Source organism: Xenopus laevis, chromosome 6L, assembly GCF_017654675.1.
Source record: "Xenopus laevis strain J_2021 chromosome 6L, Xenopus_laevis_v10.1, whole genome shotgun sequence".
NCBI classification, from domain to species: domain Eukaryota; kingdom Metazoa; phylum Chordata; class Amphibia; order Anura; family Pipidae; genus Xenopus; species Xenopus laevis.
In genome coordinates, this window is record NC_054381.1 from 73886761 (window position 1) to 73909408 (window position 22648).

The 22648-nt window shown below is 39.3% G+C and overlaps 1 protein-coding gene across 1 annotated transcript in view; it reads right to left on the bottom strand.

Moving 5' to 3' along the window:
* LOC100158299 (uncharacterized) overlaps positions 1-22648 on the bottom strand; it is a gene marked incomplete at its 5' end in the record, with an annotated part of 45384 nt that overhangs the window by 12030 nt on the left and 10706 nt on the right. Inside the window, 7 exon segments of the mRNA NM_001127755.1 lie at positions 561-596; positions 2257-2278; positions 4302-4335; positions 11180-11219; positions 11854-11979; positions 20020-20156; positions 21085-21150. Of these exon segments, the coding sequence (NP_001121227.1) occupies positions 561-596; positions 2257-2278; positions 4302-4335; positions 11180-11219; positions 11854-11979; positions 20020-20156; positions 21085-21150 (461 nt within the window).

The window sequence follows — 22648 nt, forward strand, 5'->3', positions numbered from 1 at the left end:
TGCATTTTTTCAATGGCTAACATCTGAAAAATATGTGGAGTACTTTGTAACAGCACTATATCTTGGAGGTGGTGGTTAGAAGTGAAAACCAGGGTTACAAATGTTCAAAATTCCTTGGAAACTTTGTCAGGCATATAGTCATTTATGAAAGTGGCAGCTGCTATTCATTACGCCCCACGTGGCATCATTGTATTTGTTTTGATACTTACCTGCATCTGTGTTCCGCTCCAGATTGAAGTGATGTTGTTCCCAAATCTTACACCATCTCCGCTGGTATATACACTATCATGGAAAAGCCAACACGGTGACTGGTGGATATACCAGCGAGGTTGTCATAAAAGTGATACAGAGATGGTTTTGCCTTTTTACTGCATGTTGATGGTAATAATTGAATTAGTATTTATAATAGTATTTAGCGGGTACAAAGAGTATTAATCCCACTTTGTAAATAATTTTTGATTTGGTGTGCCTTTGTGCTCGTAGAGATACTCTTTTGTCAAATATCGACATAAATATTCAATATTGTGAATAAGCAAACTTGAGTGTCAGTCGTAACATACCGAGTACTGTAAGGCTATTTGTCTTCGATCAGTAACCTGAATAATAAAGACAGACACAATTTAATGACTTTTATTAACTTACTTTTTCAACTTCATTTTGTTACGGTTAATCCTTCTAATACACTTAACTAGTTTGAAAGTGTTCTGCCTTCTGTAATTATACAGTCGGAATTCAAGCTTATTCTAAAAGCAGCAATATAATTTGCCCTTTATTTCTTTAAAATAATTGACAATTATAAGTACAAGTAAATCTTTATAACCCAAACTAATTATATTTTAGCTCAGGTCATTGTTGCTTAACATTAAAGGGATACGGTCATTGGAAAAAAAAAATTTCCAAAATGAATCAGTTAATCGTGCTGCTCCAGCAGAATTCTGCATTGAAATCCATTTCTCAAAAGAGCAAACAGATTTTTTTTATATTCAATTTTGAAATCTGACATGGGGCTAGACATATTTTCAATTTCCTAGCTGCCCCAAGTCATGTGACTTGTGCTCTGATAAACTTCTATCACTCTTTACTGCAAGTTGGAGTGATATCACCCCCCCTCCCTTTCCCCCCTCCAGCAGCCAAACAAAAGAACAATGGGAAGGTAACCAGATAGCAGCTCCCTAAAACAAGATGACAGCTGCCTGGTAAAATTTAAAGGTCCCCATACATGGAGAGATCCGCTCGTTTGGCGATGTCGCCAAACGAGCGGATCTCCCTCCGATATGCCCACCTTGAGGTGGGCAATATCGGGCTGATCCGATCGTGGGCCCTAGGGCCCAACGATCGGATCCTAGCGTTCACAAACGGGCGGTCGGATATTTAATCCCATCCGATCGAGATCTGGCCGACTTTCGGCCAGATCTCGATCGGGGAAGCCCGTCGGGGGCCCCCATACACGGGCCAATAAGCTGCCGACTCGGTCTGTCTGCAGCTTTTATCGGCCTGTGTATGGCCACCTTTAGACACTCAATAGTAAAAACCCATGTCTCACTGAGACACATTCAATTACATGGAGAAGGAAAAACAGCAGCCTGCCAGAAAGCATTTCTCTCCTAAAGTGCAGGCACAAGTCACATGACTAGGGGCAGCTGGGAAACTGACAAAATATCTAGCCCCATGTCAGATTTCAAATTGAATATAAAAAAAATCTGTTTGCTCTTTTGAGGAATGGATTTCAGTGCAGAATTCTTCTGGAGTAGCACTATTAACTGATTCATTTTGAAAAAAAACATGTTTTCCGATGACAGGATCCCTTTAAACATGTATTTATCAAGTTTCTCTTCATCCACTGCAGACTTTTCAATATTTCTAGTTAATTTTGCTTTCTAGAAATGCTATAAAATGCTAGAAAATATCAAAAGCGCAGGACCAATTTTTCAATTTGTTTTGAAACAAAATTTAATTTCAAGGGGACATATGTCATATTTGCAGATTGCTTAATAAGATGCTCCCTGGTTTATAAAATATGGCCCCTGAATTTAAAAAATTCTGGCAATTCATATTACCATGACTTAGTCTCTATCTCATTGTTTAAATTGATCCCTGGCAATGTCTTAAGAAGTTTTTAGCTGTACGCTTACATGGCAAATAATAAATACCAGAGATCAAAAAAAGTCAAAAATGGTTAAGTAATATTCCTTACAGACATAATTTAATATTTAACCTTCACTTAGGGCAGAAACTATTACAAATATAATTACCTACCTTTTTTTGCTGGTAATCTGGTCTGTGGGTAAAATAAAAATTATATTTTTATCATACCAAAAACATATAAATGATGTGTAATAAAATGCAACATAGGCAAGACAATTTTACCAAATTGCTTATCAACCTCTCCATCACACACCTAGATTTTAAGAGATTCTTTATCCCAGAAAACTAAAATTGGCAGACAGGCATACAGTTATCTGTATTATAGAATGACCCCTGTGCAAGTGTATCTAATTCATTGCTGATATAAGTTTACTAAGCCAAAGCATAAAAATAGGTATATAAGCCAAAACTTTACAGCGTTTTGATTATATGTTGACAGCAGAAAATACACAACATGTTTTACGCAGGATGTATATCCCAAAAGTGAATATACGCACAAAACATATTGGTTTAGCAGCCTAATTTTATATATAAGGAGGTAGCTATATTTTAAAATAAAAGTGGATCTGATCCTAGGCAAGCCCTCTAAAGCTGGCCATAGACGTGCATGGACGTGGATTTTATTCCATGTACGATGAAAGATCGTTTGTTTCAACGGAACAATTAAACAGATAAGTAAATGAAGTAGTAAAAATAACAAATTAGACAATGTTCTGGCCATTAACTGACAGACAACAATTGTACAAACATTTTGTCTGGTAAATTGTAGTGATAATCACTCACTGATACCTTCAGATAAGCAATACATGAAGAGATATTATTGTTAGCCAACAGAAATAATCTAACCTGTCCAATCGACTAAAAGACCGATGGCCATGTTATTAAAAATGTTGGGACAATTCACACATGGTCCGAAAATCGTACAACCCTTTGTTCGTATGACTTTATCTTTGCTTTTATGGTAAAATTAAGGGACGGGTTTGGCTCTTCGAGGGCACCAAAGTTTGTGAACGTTTGGGACTGGATACAAGAGGCTAACACTACAACTATCTACTTTATGGTGGTAATGTGTGCATCTATTACACAAAACAATTCAGACCTTGTGCATTGAAGTGTGGGGGGTCAAGTATAAGATATAAGCCACTGATCACATCAAAAACTGCCTACTGAATAGACTATAAAAGCAGGCCCAAATCTGTTGTGGTTTGTGGTTTGAGAGAACCAGGGAAACTTGCCTGAACCCAACTGGAGGCTAAGGTAAAATTGGTATTTGGGAGGTTTCTTACTATGACTTCAGACTGTGCCTGGAGCTATAATTTGCTGTGTGCAATGCAATAGGAACAGCACAGTGAATCGACTAAAACCTTGCAGGTCTTGAATATGAAAAATTTAGTTAATGGAAGAACAAGGAAGAAGATGAATTAGAAGCATGACACACTAACATGTCACCCAAGCAGTAAGGCATAATGAGGAAAGCATCAAAATATGGGGCTACTGCCTGAAGAGCTTGCTATCATAGAGAGTATAGTGAACTCAAACTTTATCTAGCAGTTTTACAGAAAAATGTAAAGGAGTAGGAAAGGTTAATATTAAACTTTTAATAACTAACTTTATCAAAAAGGTGTATGTAAATTTACCCATAAACACTGCTGCTGAGTCTGTGAAAAGAACCACTGCATTCCTTTCCTCCTATTTTTATACATGGACTTCGGTATCAAATTTCCTCCTCACAGCTCAAACCTTATCCCTCCTCCCCATCCCCCCTGTATTCTGAGCAGAAAGGGGAGCCAGCACACACAGGCAGGAAAATTACATCACACCAAACTGATATGGCAGATGCTATCTTACACAAACAGAGAGAGCTTCTATGACCGTTTATTCAGGTAAACAGGTATGGTAAAGCATTCTACAGAATAAATATAACATTCTAGTACTATAGTGGCTAATCTATTGGCATAAAAACTGTAACTTTCATTTTCCTTTTGTTATCAGAAGTCATAAGTTTATCAGAAGTTGGTTGACACAGCAAGAGAATGACCTGAAGCTGAAACCCAGAAATATCACAGGTACAGGTACAGGTGGAGGTTATTGCTTCTATAGGAAGTTCTGCCAGTTACAAAACACAAATATACAATACAGACATAGAACATACTTACGTATAATCATCATATATTTTTGATTTCCAAACATCTAGAAAACGTAGAAATAAAAAAAATGTATATATGATCACAGATTTAATAAACAGAATTTCTGGGAGACATGTATATATGTTGCTGCTACAAAAGGACAGCAATAGGACAGTTTTCCATGCACACAGAATACCAATCCCTCATATCACCTCTCCAGTCTTTTTCCCTTTCTTATTTTTTATCCCCGTATCCCTTTAAAATAAACTGTTATATTTTGTTTTGCTTTTTTTTGGCTGATTAAAAAAAAACAAAAAACACTTAACTGGACTACTGCTTTCTTTCCTCTATTAACAGTTTTTAATTAAAAGTATACACAAACATTTATAGCCATTTTTAAAACCAACATAAAAATATACTTTATAAACTTGCAAAAATAATAACCAAAGAAAACAAACAAAATTAATTCTTGAAGTGCTTGGACTTGCCAAAGATGAATGAGGACCTTATGCTACGGTGAAATGTTGGCCGAGATAATACTAGGTATGGGGGGGGGCTAGGACATTTTTTTTTATAATTCTCATTTATAACAATTATTCACATTATTGTCATAGAAAGTGGAGTAGAGCAAAGTGGATGGATACATTAGAGATATCACAGCAAAAGATCTCCACATGTATGTATATGAATAGAAATACAAAACAAACTAAATCTAAAGGAAAAGAATAATAAAAAAAAAAAAAAAAAGAAAAAGAAATGATGTAAAGAAAATAAAATAAAACATGCAGGTCACAATCTCAGTATGGACATTTCAGCCATCACGTCACATTTGAGAGGTGAACTATGCCAAGTTTATCATCCAAAGGGGCTGAGAGGTAATTGAATAACTGAATAAATTTAAGCTCGTCTTTAATCAAATTAAGAGCGAAAAGGGGCAAGCCAATGTAATGCAATGTGCTGAGACAATGGGACAGTGCCACAAAGCATGAAGGTAATCATCCCTAGCGGAGCAGCCCCTAGAGCATGTTGGTGAAAAATTTGAGTCAATAGCATGCTTGTGGATGGGAATGAGCTACCATCGGTACTTCAAACTAAAAGGATTACAACAGCAAAATGAATACACCTAGCCGGGCGGAAAGGGACTGGGAGTCATAAAAGTGAGAAAGCTGATTGTAACAAAATATTTCAGTCACAGGGATGTCATGACAGTCAAAGCAGAAGAAATTTATTTTAGACAACGGGGTGTTAAGTCATATAGAGTAATAAGTTTGTTATCTGACCACCATTGGAAAGCAGAGTGGGTTAACCCTGGGCAGAAATCTGGGTTCCCAATCATATGATGGAGGAAACCTTCAGTGGATAAATGCATGCATTTTAAAAGCCACCCATTTAGAATGGCCTGTTGGTAGATGTCATTGTATTAGTTGTGCAGCTCAAGCAGCTTTAAAGGAATAATTAAGTATAAAACTGGATTAACAGATAGCCTGTCCAAAATTAAAAATGCTTCTAATATAGTTAAGCAAAAATGTAATGTATAAATGCTGGAGTGACTGGATGTCTAACATAACACTACTTTCTGCTTTCCAGCCAGTAACCAATCTGTGACTTGAGGGAGGGCTATATACGGGTCATAATTGTTGCTTTTGAATCTGAGCTGCATGCAGAGGATCAATTGCAAACTCACTGAAAAGTTATGTCCCATGTGGCCCCCCCTTCAAGTCGCCGACTAATTCAGCGGTAGAGAGCTGAAAAGCAGGAAGTTGCATTCTGTTCTATTATCTTACACATCCAGTCACTCCAGCCTTTATAGATTACATTTCTGACTGACTAAATATATCAGAATTTTTTTTTTTTTATTTTGGACAGGCTATTAATCTTGTTTTTATTTTCACACTGAACTGTTCCTTTAAAGTACTACAAGATGTGGGACTTTTAAACTGTCTTGGCTGAAAGAGCAAAAACAGAATGTTTTTGTTAACCCTATGTGTTTTATTTTTCTTTAACGCTGTGCAAGATCTGTGTTACTAACATGAATGGGGAGAGCTTGAAGGTCATATAAGAGCTTAGGGAGTAGAACTATTTGAATGGCTGCAATACAGCTTAGCCAGAAAATAGAATACTTAGACCATTCTTCTAAGAAAAAGAGGGGGGAAATTGGCCTTATATGGAGTATTATATGATTTTGTGATCTTGACATGCAAATAATCCACTAGTTGTTTCCTCCAACGAAAGAGAAAATTGAATTCTAAAAGCTTTTATTTCAACTGACCAGTGACTGATGAGGTGGGATTGTCACAGACTAATCCAGAAATGCAGAGCGATCTAATTGAAGTCTTTAATCATTACACTTTCGCCATCCACATCACACAAACGTCCATGCAATTACATAGTAACATAGTTAAATCAGGTTGAAAAAAGACCATCATGTTCAACCCCTACAAATGAAACCCAGCATCCATACATATACACTGATACGGACCCCTCCATAGCCTCAGATAAATTATATATACCCATATCTATACTAACTATAGATTTTAGTATCCCAATAGCCTTGAATATTATGCCTGTCCAAGAAATCATCCAAGCCACTCTTAAAAGCTTAACCAGAATCAGCCATCTCAACAACAACCAGCAGGGTATTCCACAACCTCACTGTGAAGAACCACCTACACTGCTTCAAATGAAAGTTATTTTCCTCTAGTCTGAAGGGGTGTCCTCTGGTGCGGTGATCCTCTTTATGGGTAAAAAGGTTCTATAATGTCCTCCAATGTGTAAAGTGTGCAAGCATCTTTTCTCCAGAGACAACAACCCCAACCTTGACAGTCTACTATTATTTAAGTCTTCAATCCCTCTAACCAGTTTGACTGCACGTCTCTGCACTCTCTCCAGCTCATTGATATACCTCTTAGGGAGGAACTCCATGATGCGGCTCGAGCCGACACGTTGCGATGTTCTGAAGATACAGGAAGTGAAGAAGAAATCGCAGGTAAGAACTACATCTTACCTGCGATTTCTCCTTCACTTTCTGTATCTTCAGAAAATCCGACACGTCGCATGGCGACATGTTGGCTCAAGCCACATCGTGGAGTCCCTCCCTTAAAGGAGAAGGAAACCCCCAGGGCGCTAAACCCCTCCCCCCCTCCCCTGTGCTGCCCCCCCTCCCTCCTCCCCCCTGGCCTACCTGTCCCCCTGGGCAAATGCCCCTAACTTTTTACTCACCCCTCTGCGCAGGTCCTGTCCCTGGAGTACGCAGTCGCCATCTTCTCCCACGCGCTTCTTCCTGCTCTGATCGGCGTTTTCTGGCGCATGCGCAGTAGGAACAGGTACCGGTACGGCTCTACTGCGCATGCGCCGAATGTCACGAAGTGAAATCGGAAAACTTCGTGACATTCGGCGCATGCGCAGTAGAGCCGTACCGGTACCTGTTCCTACTGCGCATGCGCCAGAAAACGCCGATCAGAGCAGGAAGAAGACGCGCGTGGGAGAAGATGGCGACTGCGTACTCCGTGGACAGGAACTGCGCAGAGGGGTGAGTAAAAAGTTAGGGGCATTTGCCCAGGGGGACAGGTAGGCCAGGGGGGAGGAGGGAGGGGGGGCAGCACAGGGGAGGGGGGGAGGGGTTTAGCGCCCTGGGGGTTTCCTTCTCCTTTAAAGGGATACTGTCATGGGAAAAAACATTTTTTTCAAAATGAATCAGTTAATGACCAGGGGCAGCTGGGAAATTGACAAAATGGTTAGCCCCATGTAAGATTTCAATTTTTGAATATAAAAAAAAAATCTGTTTGCTCTTTTGAGAAATGGATTTCAGTGCAGAATTCTGCTGGAGCAGCACTATTAACTGATGCGTTTAAAAAAAAACATGTTTTCCGATGACAGGATCCCTTTAAGTCCAAAACTGCACTGCATACTCCAAGTGAGGCCTTACGAGGGACCTATAAGGAGGCATAATTATGCTTTCATCCCTAGTGTTTAAGCCCTTTTTTATGCAAGACAATACTTTATTTGCTTTAGCAGCCCCAGAATGACACTGCCTGGAAATAGACAACTTGTTATCTACACAAACCTCTAGATCAGTGATCCCCAACCAGTAGCTCGTGAGGGGGTTGCTCACCAACCCCTTGGATGTTGCTCTCATTGGCCTCAAAGCAGGTGCTTATTTTTGAATTCCTGGCTTGGAGGCAAGTTTTGGTTGCATAAAAACCAGATGTGCTGCCAAACAGAGCCTCCCATAAGCTGCCAGTCCACATAGTGGCTATCAATAGCCAATCACAGCCCTTATTTGGCACCACGCAGGAACTTGTTTCATGCTTGTGTTGCTCCCCAACTCTTTTTACATCTGAATGTTGCTCACGGATGAAAAAGGTTGGGGACCCTTGCTCTAGATCCTTCTCAGTTAAGGAAACTCCCAGCAAACTGCCATTTAGTGTATAACTTGCATTTATATAATTTTTTTTCCAAAGTCCATGGCCATGCATTTATCAACATTGAACCTCATTTTCCAGTTTGCTGCCCAGTTTTCCAATTTTGTCAAATCACACTGCAAAGAGGCATAATCCTGCCCAGAACCTATAGTTCTGCACAATTTGGTATCATAAGCAAAAATAGAAACAGTACTTTCAATACCCTACTCTAGGTCATTAATAAATACCGTATATACTCGCGTATAAGCCGAGTTTTTCAGCACCCAAAATGTGCTGAAAAACTCAAACTCGGCTTATACGCGGGTCATACCTCTGCTCTTCCCTCTGTCCTTCCCTCTGTCACCTCTGCCCCAGCCGGACTGCCTGTGACTGCCTGTGTCGCCGCCCGGAGCAGGTCCAGGAGCTCCGGGCGGCGCGTCCTTCCCTGCCGGCGTTCGCTTTCAAAATGGCGGCGCCCATGGCCGCCACGTGGGTAGCGGCGCCGGCCGCTACCCACGTGGCGGCCATGGGCGCCGCCATTTTGAAAGCGAACGCCGGCAGGGAAGGACGCGCCGCCCGGAGCTCCTGGACCTGCTCCGGGCGGCGACACAGGCAGTCACAGGCAGTCCGGCTGGGGCAGAGGTGACAGAGGGAAGGACAGAGGGAAGAGCAGAGGTGACAGAGGGAAGGACAGAGGGAAGAGCAGAGGTGACAGAGGGAAGGACAGAGGGAAGAGCAGCCAGGGTGGGGAGAGCGACAGATGGGGGGGGAAGTGGCAGAGGGAAGCAAACATGAAATAGGGGTGGCAGAGGGAAGCAAACATGAAATCCGGTCGGCGACACAGTCAGTCACAGACAGTAACAGGTACCTGCCCAGTGTCCCCCAATTGTTGCGGCTGGGTCACATTCACATTTTGAAATCTGACATGGGGCCCCTAGGCTTATACACGAGTCAATACATTTTTCCAGTTTTCTTAGGTAAATTAGGTACCTCGGCTTATACACGGGTCGGCTTATACACGAGTATATACGGTAAGTTGAAAAACAAAGGACCAAGTACAAAGCTCTGCGGTACTCCACTATCAGCACTGGTCCAATTAGAAAATGTTCAATTTACCACCACTCTTTGTAATCTAGCTTTTAGTCAGTTCTCTATAAAGGTACAAATACTATGTTCCAGGCCAACATTCCTTAATTTAACCAGTAACCTTCTGAGTAGCACTGTATCAAATGCTTTAGCAAATTCTACGTAGATTACTTCCACTGTCATCCTAGAATCGAGGTCCCTGCTCACCTTCTCATGAAAAGAAATTAAATTAGTCTGGCTAGATCTATTATGCATAAAACCATGCATGCACAAACTCATTGCAATGAAGTCCAGTATCTTATCCCTTAACCCTTCCAAAAGCCTCCCTACCACTGATGTCAGACTAACCGGCCTATAGTTTTGAGGCTAAGAACTGATCCCTTTTTGAATAACGGCACATTGGCAATTCGCCAGTCTCTCTGCACCATGCCAGACGTCTTGCAGCAGTTGTGTGTCAGACAATCATTGACAGATCCAGTATATCTTTCTTTCCTAGCAGATGAATTAGAGCTCACTCAAATAACTGATTCCAGTACAAACAAAATCCTGATTCAGAGAGACATGATGTTTGGTGATTATAATAGAATGAGCCCTAATACATCGTCTAGGCAAACATAGCCCCCTATAAGATATATTGGATCTAACTGTCAATGAGTATCAGACACCCAACTCCTTCATGAAGAGAGAATAAAGAGAAGCATTTGTTGAGAGAAGGATAATGACTTTTAAACTTGAATATTTCATAAAGGGTACAGAATCTTTAATTGATTAGATTTAGAAAACTTATTTCAGTATGCTGAAGCTTATATTAATTTTTCATTTTCGCGATAGGTCCCCTTTAAGAAGGAAATCTTCATTAACTGGTTCTTCATTTGTGTAGACAGACAAAAAATAAAAGTTCAGAATCTCTGTTTTTTTGTCTATTCTCAACCGGCTGACCACCCCCCCCCCCCCTCTAAACTTAAGGGTCCCATCCCTTCCTGCTTAATTTTTTAACTATTTACAATATGTACTAAGATGGTTGGGTCATACCCAGCCCCACCCAATAATGTCTACCAACCAACCACAATGCCAAACCCTGGCGCCAAGAAGACAGCAAACTGTTCGCTTGTAGTGATCCCGACAACAGATTACCCTAACCATTTTACTAATAAATTAATCCCGTACAAACGCTTAGGCCTGGCTCTGCTCTCCACCACTACTACTACTCCTACTACTAGACTAGGGAAACTAACAGGAGGATCAGTAAGATACTCTGCATGGGCAGCATTACCTTGAACATGCTACCAAAAAGTAAAAAAACATAACATTACTTATTTTAAAATACTATTTATTATCCTTTATTTATACAGTTTAACTGTTCGTTATTGACACTTCAACTATAAAAAGTTTATGTAAAAAGTTAGTATCTTTGTAACCAACCTATTTCTTTGTTCTTTCCCTTGCCATGGACGTATTCAACCTAAAAAAACAAAAATAATACCATCATGAAATTAAACAATAGGAAAACCTGTTTTGAAAAATGTGACTAGCCGCAATACCATATAGGACTATTTTCTATTTAATTAAAGTAAAATGTAGTTGTTATTGGTTACATCAAAGCAGAACAATGATATAATTGTTAAGGCGAAATGTGATGTACCAACAAAAGTGGTATTCGGCGAATCATAGGCCTGGTTATAATAAATTATAACAATTATAAAATCCCTTTATCAATATGGATCAGAAAAAAAAATCCTTGGAGGGCCATATTCAACCTACAGGCCTACAGCTGAACAGCCCTGCTGTAAAACATTATAAATAACACAAATCCATATATTCAATTCATGCCCTCTGTGACTGTTGTATGAAGTGCTAGTTCAAGTTTTTGTAAGATGATTCTTGCCTAAAAATACATAATTTTAACATTGAAAATGCCAAAACAACATAATATAGCCAAAAATTATGTAAGACCAAGGAAAGTATGGTGTTCAGATTTTTTTTCTTTATCCTTTACATACAATGAACACATGAGAACATTGAAATACAGTGAACATAGGCAGCACAGAAGCTATTATACTACAGGGTACTGCACTATAGAAGAAAATATGACTTACTTTAACACATTTTATGCCTTCTTTTTTCTCTATCTTCATAGCATATTCTTTGAGCATCTTCTGCAATTCCATTTTTGATAACTTCATACGCCTTAATGCTTCTATCTTATGATAATAATATGTATTCTGTAATGAAAAGCAGGAGAGTCATGTTTTTTTTCAACACATAATTAGAACTTCCTAATCAAGACTTATCTCTTACAGAGATGTAGATTATAAAAAAAACAAGCATACAGAACTAGAACATAACCACTCTCTACAACATATATTTCAATGTTGATCAAACTTTGTTTATATTCTCCTAATAATGATTATTGCACTCACATTAAAAGGAAAAAAATCCAAACGACAGGGTAAATTTCCCCTCAACATAAATTATTTTTTTTAGAGAGGTTGCCAAACAAGTGGATATGGGCCCAATTTTTGAAAATGGTTGAATTCTCCTTTAAGCAGTTTGGTCTTTGAAATACCAGCCAGATGGCAACCCCAAATCTGATCATTTGACCTGGGTCAGAGTTAATTCAGCTTTTATACAGATTTTTATCGCTTTTATCAGCCTGTGTGTGGCCACCTTAGGAGAACAAAACATATCTTTTTGTACATAAGCTATCTTTTACACAAAATTGTGTGAACAAAGGCATATAAAACCCATTTTGAAGCCTCAGGTCTTCTCCCAAATATACTGTATACAACACTGTTATTTTCTTAGTGTTCCCTTTTAATTGCTTCAAAGTAGTATGAGGGAAATTAAAAGTGGAAGCAGATCTGCTTTGTGCCCCAGCTCCATTCATCTGAACCACTTCCACTTGCATGCAGTCACATGCACCGGTTGGCCCAAATACGCAATAGCACGCATCTTTAGACGGACCTCCGCTCCGCATGACTGCATGCAACCAGATCTTATTTAAATCAGTGAAGCTGGGGCATGGAGAGGGTCCACTTCTCTCAGCCTGAAAAAAATACACATGCTGAGAGAAGATTTTGTGATATTATCAGTAATATTAGTATGCAAAAAAAGTAACATGGTAACATAGTAAGGTTGAAAAAAGACACATCGACACATAATTAGAACTTCCTAATCAAGACTTATATCTTACAGAGTTGTAGATTATAAAAAAAACAAGCATACAAAACTAGAACATTGAGTTCAACTTTTTTTTTTTTTTTTTTTTATTAACTACCTATCTGCCAGTTGATCCAGAGGAAGGCAAAAAACCCACCTGAAGCCTCTCCAATTTGCCTTAGAGGGGGAAAAATTCCGGACTAGTCCCTGGATCAACTTGGACTATGAGCTATTTCCCATAACCCTGTATTCCCTCACTTGCTAAAAAGCAATCCAACCCCTTCTTAAAGCTATCTAATGTATCAGCCTGTATAACTGATTCAGGGAGAGAATTCCACATCTTCACAGCTCTCCCTGTAAAAAACCCCTTCCGAATATTTAGGCGGAACCTCTTTTCTTCTAATCGGAATGGGTGACCTCGTGTCAGCTGGAAAGACGTACTGGTAAATAAAGCATTAGAGAGATTATTATATGATCGCCTTATATATTTATACATAGTCATCATATCACCCCTTGAGCGCCTCTTCTCCAGCGTGAACATCCCCAATTTGGCCAGTCTTTCCTCATAGCTAAGATTTTCAATACCTTTTACCAGCTTAGTTGTCCTTCTCTGTACCCTCTCTAATACAATAATGTCCTGTTTGAGTGATGGAGACCAAAACTGTACGGCATATTCTAGATGGGGCCTTACAAGTGCTCTATACAGTGGAAGAATGACCCCCCTCTCCTAATGGATTTGCCTAGTGCAGTCCCATTAAGGGTATAAGTGGCTTGGATATTTTTACATCCCAGGTGCATGACCTTATATTTATCAACATTGAATCTCATTTGCTACTTAGCTGCCCAGATTGCCAGTTTGTCAAGATCATGTTGCAAGGATGCCACATCCTGGATGGAATTAATTGGGCTGGATAATTTTGTGTCATCTGCAAACACTTATACATTACTTACAACACCCTCCCCAAGCTCATTAATGAACAAGTTAAATAAAAGTGGACCCAATACTGAGCTCTGGGGGACCCCACTAAGAACCTTACTCCAAGTAGAGAATGTCCCAACAACTCTCAACCTGCATCTTTTTACTATTAATATATTTAAAAAACTTTTTAGGGTTAGTTTTCACCTCCACCGCAATTAACTCTTCATTTCTTTTCTTAGCCTTCCGGATTGCTGATTTACAACATTTATTACAGTGTTTATATTAATTAAACGCAGCTTCTGTCCCTACAGATTTGTAGTTTTTAAATGCCTTTCTCTTCTTTCCCATTAACTTCTTTACTTCTGTATTTAGCCACACAGGATGATTCTTAGAGCTTCTACGTTTAGTCCTTAAGGGAATAAATTGAGAACAGTAATGATTTAATATCATTTTAAAGGACAACCATTTCTGTTCTGTGTTTTTAGCTGAAAACCTAATACCCCAATCAATGCTCTGTAGGGCAGCCCTCAAGGCACTAAAATTAGCTTTTCCAAAATTCATGGTTTTTGTTGCCCCAGTATATTTTTTGTTTTTTGCACCAGACATTAAAGGATATAACATTATGGTCACTATTACCCAGGGGTTCAATGACTTGCACATTTGCTATAAGTTCTGGGTCATTTGAGATCACTAAATCAAGAACAGCATTTTTTCTGGTAGGCTCCTCAACAACCTGTGCTAAAAAATTGTCGTGCAATAAGTTTATAAACTTGTTCCCATTAACTGATCTAGCAGTACCGTTGCTCCAGTCAATATCTGGGTAATTAAAACCCCCCATTATCATTACTTTACCTAAACTAGCAGCCTTTTCTATTTGCATTAGGAGCTTTGTCTCTTCCTCCTCACTATAGCATACTCCTACAATTAATTTGCTGGATTCTTTACAATTGGTGAAGAATTCAACCCATACGACTTCTGCCCCCACATTTTCTAACATACCCCTCCTCCTTTTCTATTGCCTCTGTCCTTCCAAACTTGGCTGCCCTTTTATTAGGTGATCCCACTGGTGTCTAATAAAAGGGCAGCCAAGTTTGGGAGTTTTACTTTGAAAGCAGCTAGTAAGTTGCAGGTAAAACTTAGTCCCTTTGTAAAATGTATAATTAAGCAATTGAATTCTTAATGAATCAGATGAAAATTAAGCGTAGGACTGGCCAGATATGGGATGACTTTGACGTAGTTGGCCAGCTTAAATGTGTTGCAATATATGGACAAGCGGTCCCTGTGTTGTTTAAAGGGTGGGGCATTTTTTAGTAGCGGTATGCACAAAATGTCGCTGTCTTAAATATATTGATAATGGGTTGAGTGCAGAGGACCTCTTGTAGTTGACTATATGTATTTTGTGGTCACACCCTCATTGCACCCCCACCTAATGGTTTTAAAAAATAGTGGTGAGCACAACTTTCCCTTGTTTGTTAAAGTTATACAGGAGCAGTGACCAGCTCCATGTTGTAGCTCCCACCCTTCCCAGCTATAGTCAGGTGATCCCACTGGTGTCTAATAAAAGGGCAGCCAAGTTTGGGAGTTTTACTTTGAAAGCAGCTAGTAAGTTGCAGGTAAAACTTAGTCCCTTTGTAAAATGTATAATTAAGCAATTGAATTCTTAATGAATCAGATGAAAATTAAGCGTAGGACTGGCCAGATATGGGATGACTTTGACGTAGTTGGCCAGCTTAAATGTGTTGACTCATTCAGCCATGTTTCGGCCACACCAATCACATCATATTTTCCTTCCAACACCACCAGCAGCTCCAGCTCTCCCATTTTACCAGTCAGATTCTTGCATTTGTAAACATACATTTAATACTGGTACCATATTGAACATATGACATGTGGTCCTCCCTATCCTTACCAGTACCCCCAGCCAAATCTCTTCCCCCATTTTCCCTTTCTTTGCCCACTATCTCATCTAACCTGTCCTCCACTGAATTTTTTACTGAATCCTCCCCCCCACACCTAGTTTAAAATCTCCTCCAACCCTCTAGCCATCTTCTCTCCCAAAACAGCTTCCCCATCATCATTGAGGTGCAGCCCATCCCTAGCAAAGAGCCTGTAGCCGACTGAGAAATCAGCCCAGTTCTCCAAAAACCCAAAACCCTCCTCCCTACACCAATCTTTCAGTCACACATTAATCTCCCTACGCTCCCACTGTCTCCTTAGTGTTGCTCGTGGCTCAGGTAATATCTCAGAGAAAATTACCTTGGAAGTCCTCACCCTCAGCTTTGCACCTAGTTTTTTTTTAAATCATTTTTGAGGACTTCGCCACCACCTCTAACTGTCATTGGTACCTATGTGTACCAAGACCGCTGAGTCTTCCCCAGCCCCTCCCAATAATCTGTCCACTTGTTCCCCCACATGCCGAACCCTAGCACCAGGCAAGCAGCAGACTGTTCGGCATGTAGGGGCCTTGCGACAGATTACCCTATCCACCTTTCTAATAATTGAATCCCCTATAACTAGAACCTGCCTTTCCTTCCTTGCACTCCCCCCACCACCCGTATTAGAGCCACTGCCTCCAGGGGTGCTCCGAGAGTCAGCATGCTCCATACACGCCAGTTCAGAGTTTTCCTCCCCAGCATCTTCAGCCAAAACGGCGAATTTGCTGTTTGGACAAAGTGTGGACCAACCCCCCTACTCTTCTGTCCCCTACTTCCCCTCTTGACTGTCACAAACCTTCCTCCCTCATTAGCCTCCACTGCCCCTTCTCCTCCCCCCACTCCACTAGCCCCTGCTGTGGATGCTCTGCGAGCCTCCTGTCATTCCCCTGGTTTGCCGCTGCTCACAGTGCTGCAAGTTCACCCCTTAAAGGAAAACTATACCCCCAAAATGAACACTTAAGCAACAGATAGTTCATATCATATTAAGTGGCATATTAAAGAATCTCACCAAACTGGAATATATATTTAAGTGAATATTGCCCTTTTACATCTCTTGCCTTGAGCCACCATTTCGTGATGGTCGCTGTGCTGTCTCAGAGATCACCTGACCAGAAATACTTCAACTCTAACTGTAACAGGAAGAAGTGTGGAAGCAAAAGACAAAACTCTGTCTGTTAATTGGCTCATGTGACCTAACATGTATAGTTTGTTGGTATGTTTGAGAGTACAGTGAATCCTACGATCTCAGGGGGCGGCCCTTATTTTTTAAAATGGCAATTTTCTATTTATGATTACCCAATGGCACATACTACTAGAAAAGTATATTATTATGAAAATGGTTTATTTACATGAAGACGGATTTTACATATGAGCTGTTTTATGCAATATCTTTTTATAGAGACCTACATTGTTTGGGGGGTATAGTTTTCCTTTAAGAGTCTGCAGCTCAGATTCCAAGATGAAAACCCACCGACATCTCTCACATGTAAATACTGCATGGAACTGCTGCTCCAACACTACATACATGTGACAAGACACACACTGATATAGAAGTGACTGCGCTCTGGGAGAGTGGTTTAATAGGTTCTTCTATCTCAGTGTACACCCCCACCTCAGGTGTAGATAACACTTGATAAAGGGCCTTGAGCCCGAAACATGTCGTGGCAATAAAGCACAATTAGCAGCAAGCACTGCATTCTTGGCTGTTTCTCTCAGTAACTCCAATTTCAAGACACACACTGAGTATTACCAGCAAACCCACTCATATTTACACTGGGTACTTAGTCTCCCAAATGTAATTCCTCATAAACGCCTTTTTGGTTTTAAACGCCTTAAGGTTTTTAACGCTGCTTAACACTTAGATCATATGCAACACTTAGATCACATGCAACACTCACTTAGCAGCAACCACACTCGCTTTGCCTTCACAAGTTTAATGTTTCAACCAGAGCACACAAAGCCTGTTCAGAATTTACCTGATTAACTTCTCCCCCTTAATTAGAAGAAAGAGGGAAAGGAGAAAATAAATGCTATTTGTTACCAGCAGTAAAACAACCCCTTATTAACTTTACCTCTAAAGCTAAAACACAAAAAGAAAATAAATGCACTTAATGTATCAACTAGTTTACCCCAAAGAGAGAAAAGAAAAAGCGGTTTGTCTCAGTCAGATAACTCACAGAACACACAGCAGTCAGTTATTTGCACTTACTCCCTCCTTGCACCCAGCATGCACAGCAAACACCAACGCCTTAAGGTTTTTAATGCTGCTTAACACTTAATTCACATGCAACACTTAGATCACATGCAACACTCGCTTAGCAGCTCCCACACTCGCTTTGCCTTCACAAGTTTAAGGTTTCAACCAGTGTGGCTAATACAGTTTTATTTGTTCTGAATATAACAATGCATAAGCATGTCATACATATTTGTATGTACTATTACTCTCTTTTGCGATTTTTGAATTTCAATTTTAGAAAATATAGGTTGTTGGAGCTTTGAAAAACCTTTTTTGCACTTGGGGTTGCCACCTGGCTGGTATTTCAAAGACAAAACTGCTTAAAGGAGAATTCAACCATTTTCAAAAAAAAAAAAAAACCCTACCCCCCCACCCCATGTAGACCCCCCTGGCTCCTCCCCCCAGCATAGCTGCCCCCGGGGAAATGCCCCTAACTTTATACTTATCCCTCTGCGCAGATTTAGGCATTGTAGTTCCATTGCTTTCACTTTCCATTCAACACTTCCTAGATGTCACTGCTGTCCACAAATTCCCCCCGTTCTCTTCACGGTTTAAATTTGGTCCCCCATTCTGATGCACAAACAAGATTCTGAGATGATGCAAGGCTTGTCTTAATAACACTGTCCACAAAATGGCTCCTGCCTGCTTGCTATAATTATGAGTTCCCAGAGTGAAGTAAACAAGATTCAAAGCATTTATATAGTTTAATTAAAGTTAATTTTGCTTGACTAATGTGATAAAATAGGATTTTGAATAATTTTTTTGGGTGACGGATTCCCTTTAAGTTATTTGCAATATGTATTGATATTAAAAGCAGTGCTCGTCTCTTTCTATTCACTGCCCTAGTGGTTCAGACTGTAGATACAACGAAAGACAAGACAGCTGATTAACAGACCTGTCTTTGCAATATTATTTAAAGACTTTTGCAACATTATTTAAAAAGTAACAACCATGAGTAAAAGGGGACCAGTCACCCAAAAAAATTATTCCAAATACTATTTTATCGTGTTAGTCAAGCAAAATTAACTTTAATTACACTGTATAAATTATTTGAATCTTGATTCCATCAGTCTGAGAACTTGCATCATCTCAGAATCTTGTTTGTGCACCAGAATAGGGGGCCTGGTGTCCATCCCCATGCACTGGCTTTACAATTAAATGGTTAAGAGAACCGTGGGAATGTGGGGAGAGCAGTGACATTTAGACAGTGAAATAATTATTGCTTGTCCCGCCTCTATGCCTAAGGCCTAGAGGAGGGGCAGCCAATATTTAATAGACAGCGAAGATTTTTAAACAGCTATGCACACTTTAATGAAAATTTGAATTTCATATTTAAATTGAAAAGAACTTTTATTAAACAGCTTTTTATGTCTGGGTGACAGGTCCACTTTAAGCAAATACTGCTTTCAAAAGCAACGGTTTTTACTAAAATATTTAAAAGCAAGGTAAATATTACAAATTCACCTGCACTTGCTGGTAAATCTGTTCTGCCACCCTATCCAGCAGTTCAATCCCTAAATTCTCTCTCTCAACATATACAACTTCCTGACCCCCCAGCAATGCACCCATTCTACTGCATCCTAACCATTCTAGCAGCAACAATAAGGTGCTAACCTTATTTGTGCTCCTCTGAGATTTTTACCTTTATAAACCAGTAATTTCCACAAAACTATATTTGATATTTATATTTTAAATGTTTAAAAAAAAAAAAAAAAGGTTTCAAAATCAGTTCTGTTTTAACACATATAAAAACATGTTTACATTTTTTATGTATGTATGTATGTATGTATGTATGTATGTATTTAAAGTCATCTTGTTACATAAATTGCATGCTGTAAATCACATTTTTCACCATGCTGCAGTTAATTCTGTACTATTTCTACACAAGTGTATTCTGACAGAAAATATATATAGTTCTGATATATATAGTTTATCTAGGTAAACTAAAAGTTGACCACAGTAAAATGGGCGTAAGGTGAAAATTTAAATTTCTGAAAATATTAAATGTACCCACCATAAAAGCTCTTAAGTGATGGCCACCAACCAAATGATCTATTATACATGAGATTTCTCCTCTAACAGAGCACAAGTTGCACTTGTAGACACTTTTGTTATATTGCAAAAGTTTAACTTCAACCACATACTGTAAACCTTAAAAAGAAAGAAAGAAAGGTAAATCGTATAATAAATGCACGTGCATATGAATCATAGCATGGAAATGGTATACCCGTGAACCAGAAAATATAATGCACAATTAGAAAAAAAATAATCTGTGCGTTTTGCATTTAAGAAAGAATATTACCGGTATGTTGGGAAATCCATACCTGTTTAAATGTTCCGAGTTCCATATAACAATACTACCAATAACAAATAACAGAAAAATATATCTATCTATCTATCTATATATATATATATATATCTATATATATATATCTATATATATATATATATATATATATATATATATATAATACACACAAAAGCCATGAATATCCTGTAAATTATATCCTTATAAACGTAGCGAGTAGTGATGTCATCAGTTATAAACGGTGAGTAGTGATGTCATTTCTGTCAAGATGACTCACTAAAATTTGTGTATTATAATAAATAAAGTACCCCCAGTTGTAAAAATGACCTGTATAAAAACACTCGGCCTCGTGTTTTTATATGGTCAACAAGAGGGGGTACTTTATTCAAAATTATATATATATATATATATATATATATATATATTAGGGTTGCCACCTGTCCGGTTTTGACCCGGACAGCCCGGTATTTTGAGGGGCTGCCCGTGTCTATACTTCCTGCCCGGTTTTCCAAAAAAGGAAAACCGGGCGGGATTCCCTTGATTAACACGGCGATTGGTCTGACGTCACGGGTCCACCCACTAACATCATAGCCCCGCTCACTGACGTCACATACATACTCCCCCGCCAGGTCTCAGCCAGACACAAAGATGGCAATCCTTCTCTCTCATCTCTATCTATCTATCTATCTATCTATCTATCTATCTATCTATCTATATATAAATCTGAGTGATTTATCTTCAAAATAACCTGATTAAAATGTACAAACATACCAACAAGTGGTTCCTTTCTTAAGGGATCTTCAATAAATTCAAGCAAGGACTTCTTTTTTCCTTTACCTAAAAATCATGCAAAAGAATAGTAAAGGCACAGCAATAACTAGTGCAAATATGGCATGTATCAATAAAGACAGAGTTTTATTCTTACGTTTATACCCTGTGGAGTTATTTGAGTGCATGACAACAATTTTGTGTAAACTGTATCAGTGCAAATATGGTTATACAGGTATGGGATCCGTTAACCGGAAACCCATTATCCAGAAAGCTACGAATAAAAGAAACGCCATCTCCCATAGACTCTATTTAATCCAAATTTTTAAAAATGATTTCCTTTTTCTTTGTAAAAATAAAACAGTACCCTGTATTTGATTCAAACTAAGATATAATTAATCCTTAATGGAAGCAAAACCAGCTTATTTGGTTTATGTAATGTTTACATGATTTTCTAGTAAACTGAAGGTATGAAGATCCAAATTATAGAAAGACCCATTATCTGGAAAAACCCAGGTCCCAAGCATTCTGGATTAAAGGTCTCATACCTGTACTGTGATGTATGTGAACCTACCACAAATCAATATTTGCCAATATCTAGGAAAAGTGATGGTTTGCAAAACTGCTAGTTAAAATGATTCTTCCCAGCTGCCTGCTGGGCAAGGTTCGTTCTCCATTTTAAAAGAGCTGTAGCATGGTTCTCACCAGGGCTGGAACTAGGAGTAGGCAGAAGAGGCACCTGACTAGGGCGCAAGGATGTGGGGGTGCCTGGCAGGTACCTGTTCAAAGTTCCTTCTGCCTACCCCTAGTCCGGGTTCGCTCCCCTGCCTATCTTGCCGCCCTCTCTCCTCCCCTCCCTCTCTCCCACTGTCACTCCCCCTACCTCCGTCACTCCCCCCTCCTTGTTTTTCATTATCCTTCATTGTGAGTGCACTTCACTCATGTGCGCGGGCAGGGGTAGCCAGTGGGGTGCCTAGGGCGCCCTGTCGGCTTGGTCCGGTCCTTTTTCTCACATTTTTATGTACAGTTAGAGCTAATTGAAAAAAAAAAAAAAAAAAGGCAGACATTTCTCAAATTCAACCTTTTTCCCTGCTAATGTGAAGTTGATTAAATGGCCCCACTCTCATTTTTGCATAAGAGGGAAAAAATTTAAATTCTTTCTGACCACACTATACTGTGCTGTAGTAAATATTAGCAATAGCCTTGTAGTTTCTCATATTCAATATTTTCTTGAAACCGCCACAACCACCACTTCTAGGAATTCCACAAATGCACAGCTCTCACTGTAAAAAACCCTTAGATTAAAAGGACAAGGCAACCCTATATAAATATCTTTCATCACTGATAGAGCCCCTTTAGCTGTGCCTCATTGCTAAGTTTTTATCAGGCTCAAGTGTTTACTTTCATATGTCTCCAACATGACAGAACCTACATTAACCTGTGGCAACTCACTGACACAGACCATCAAGCAAGGAGGCAGCTAAGAAGGTAGGCAATAACACTGGCATGCAGGGAGACAAGCAAGGGGCAAATACAAATTAGCGCAGAACAAGAGAATTACAGCGCT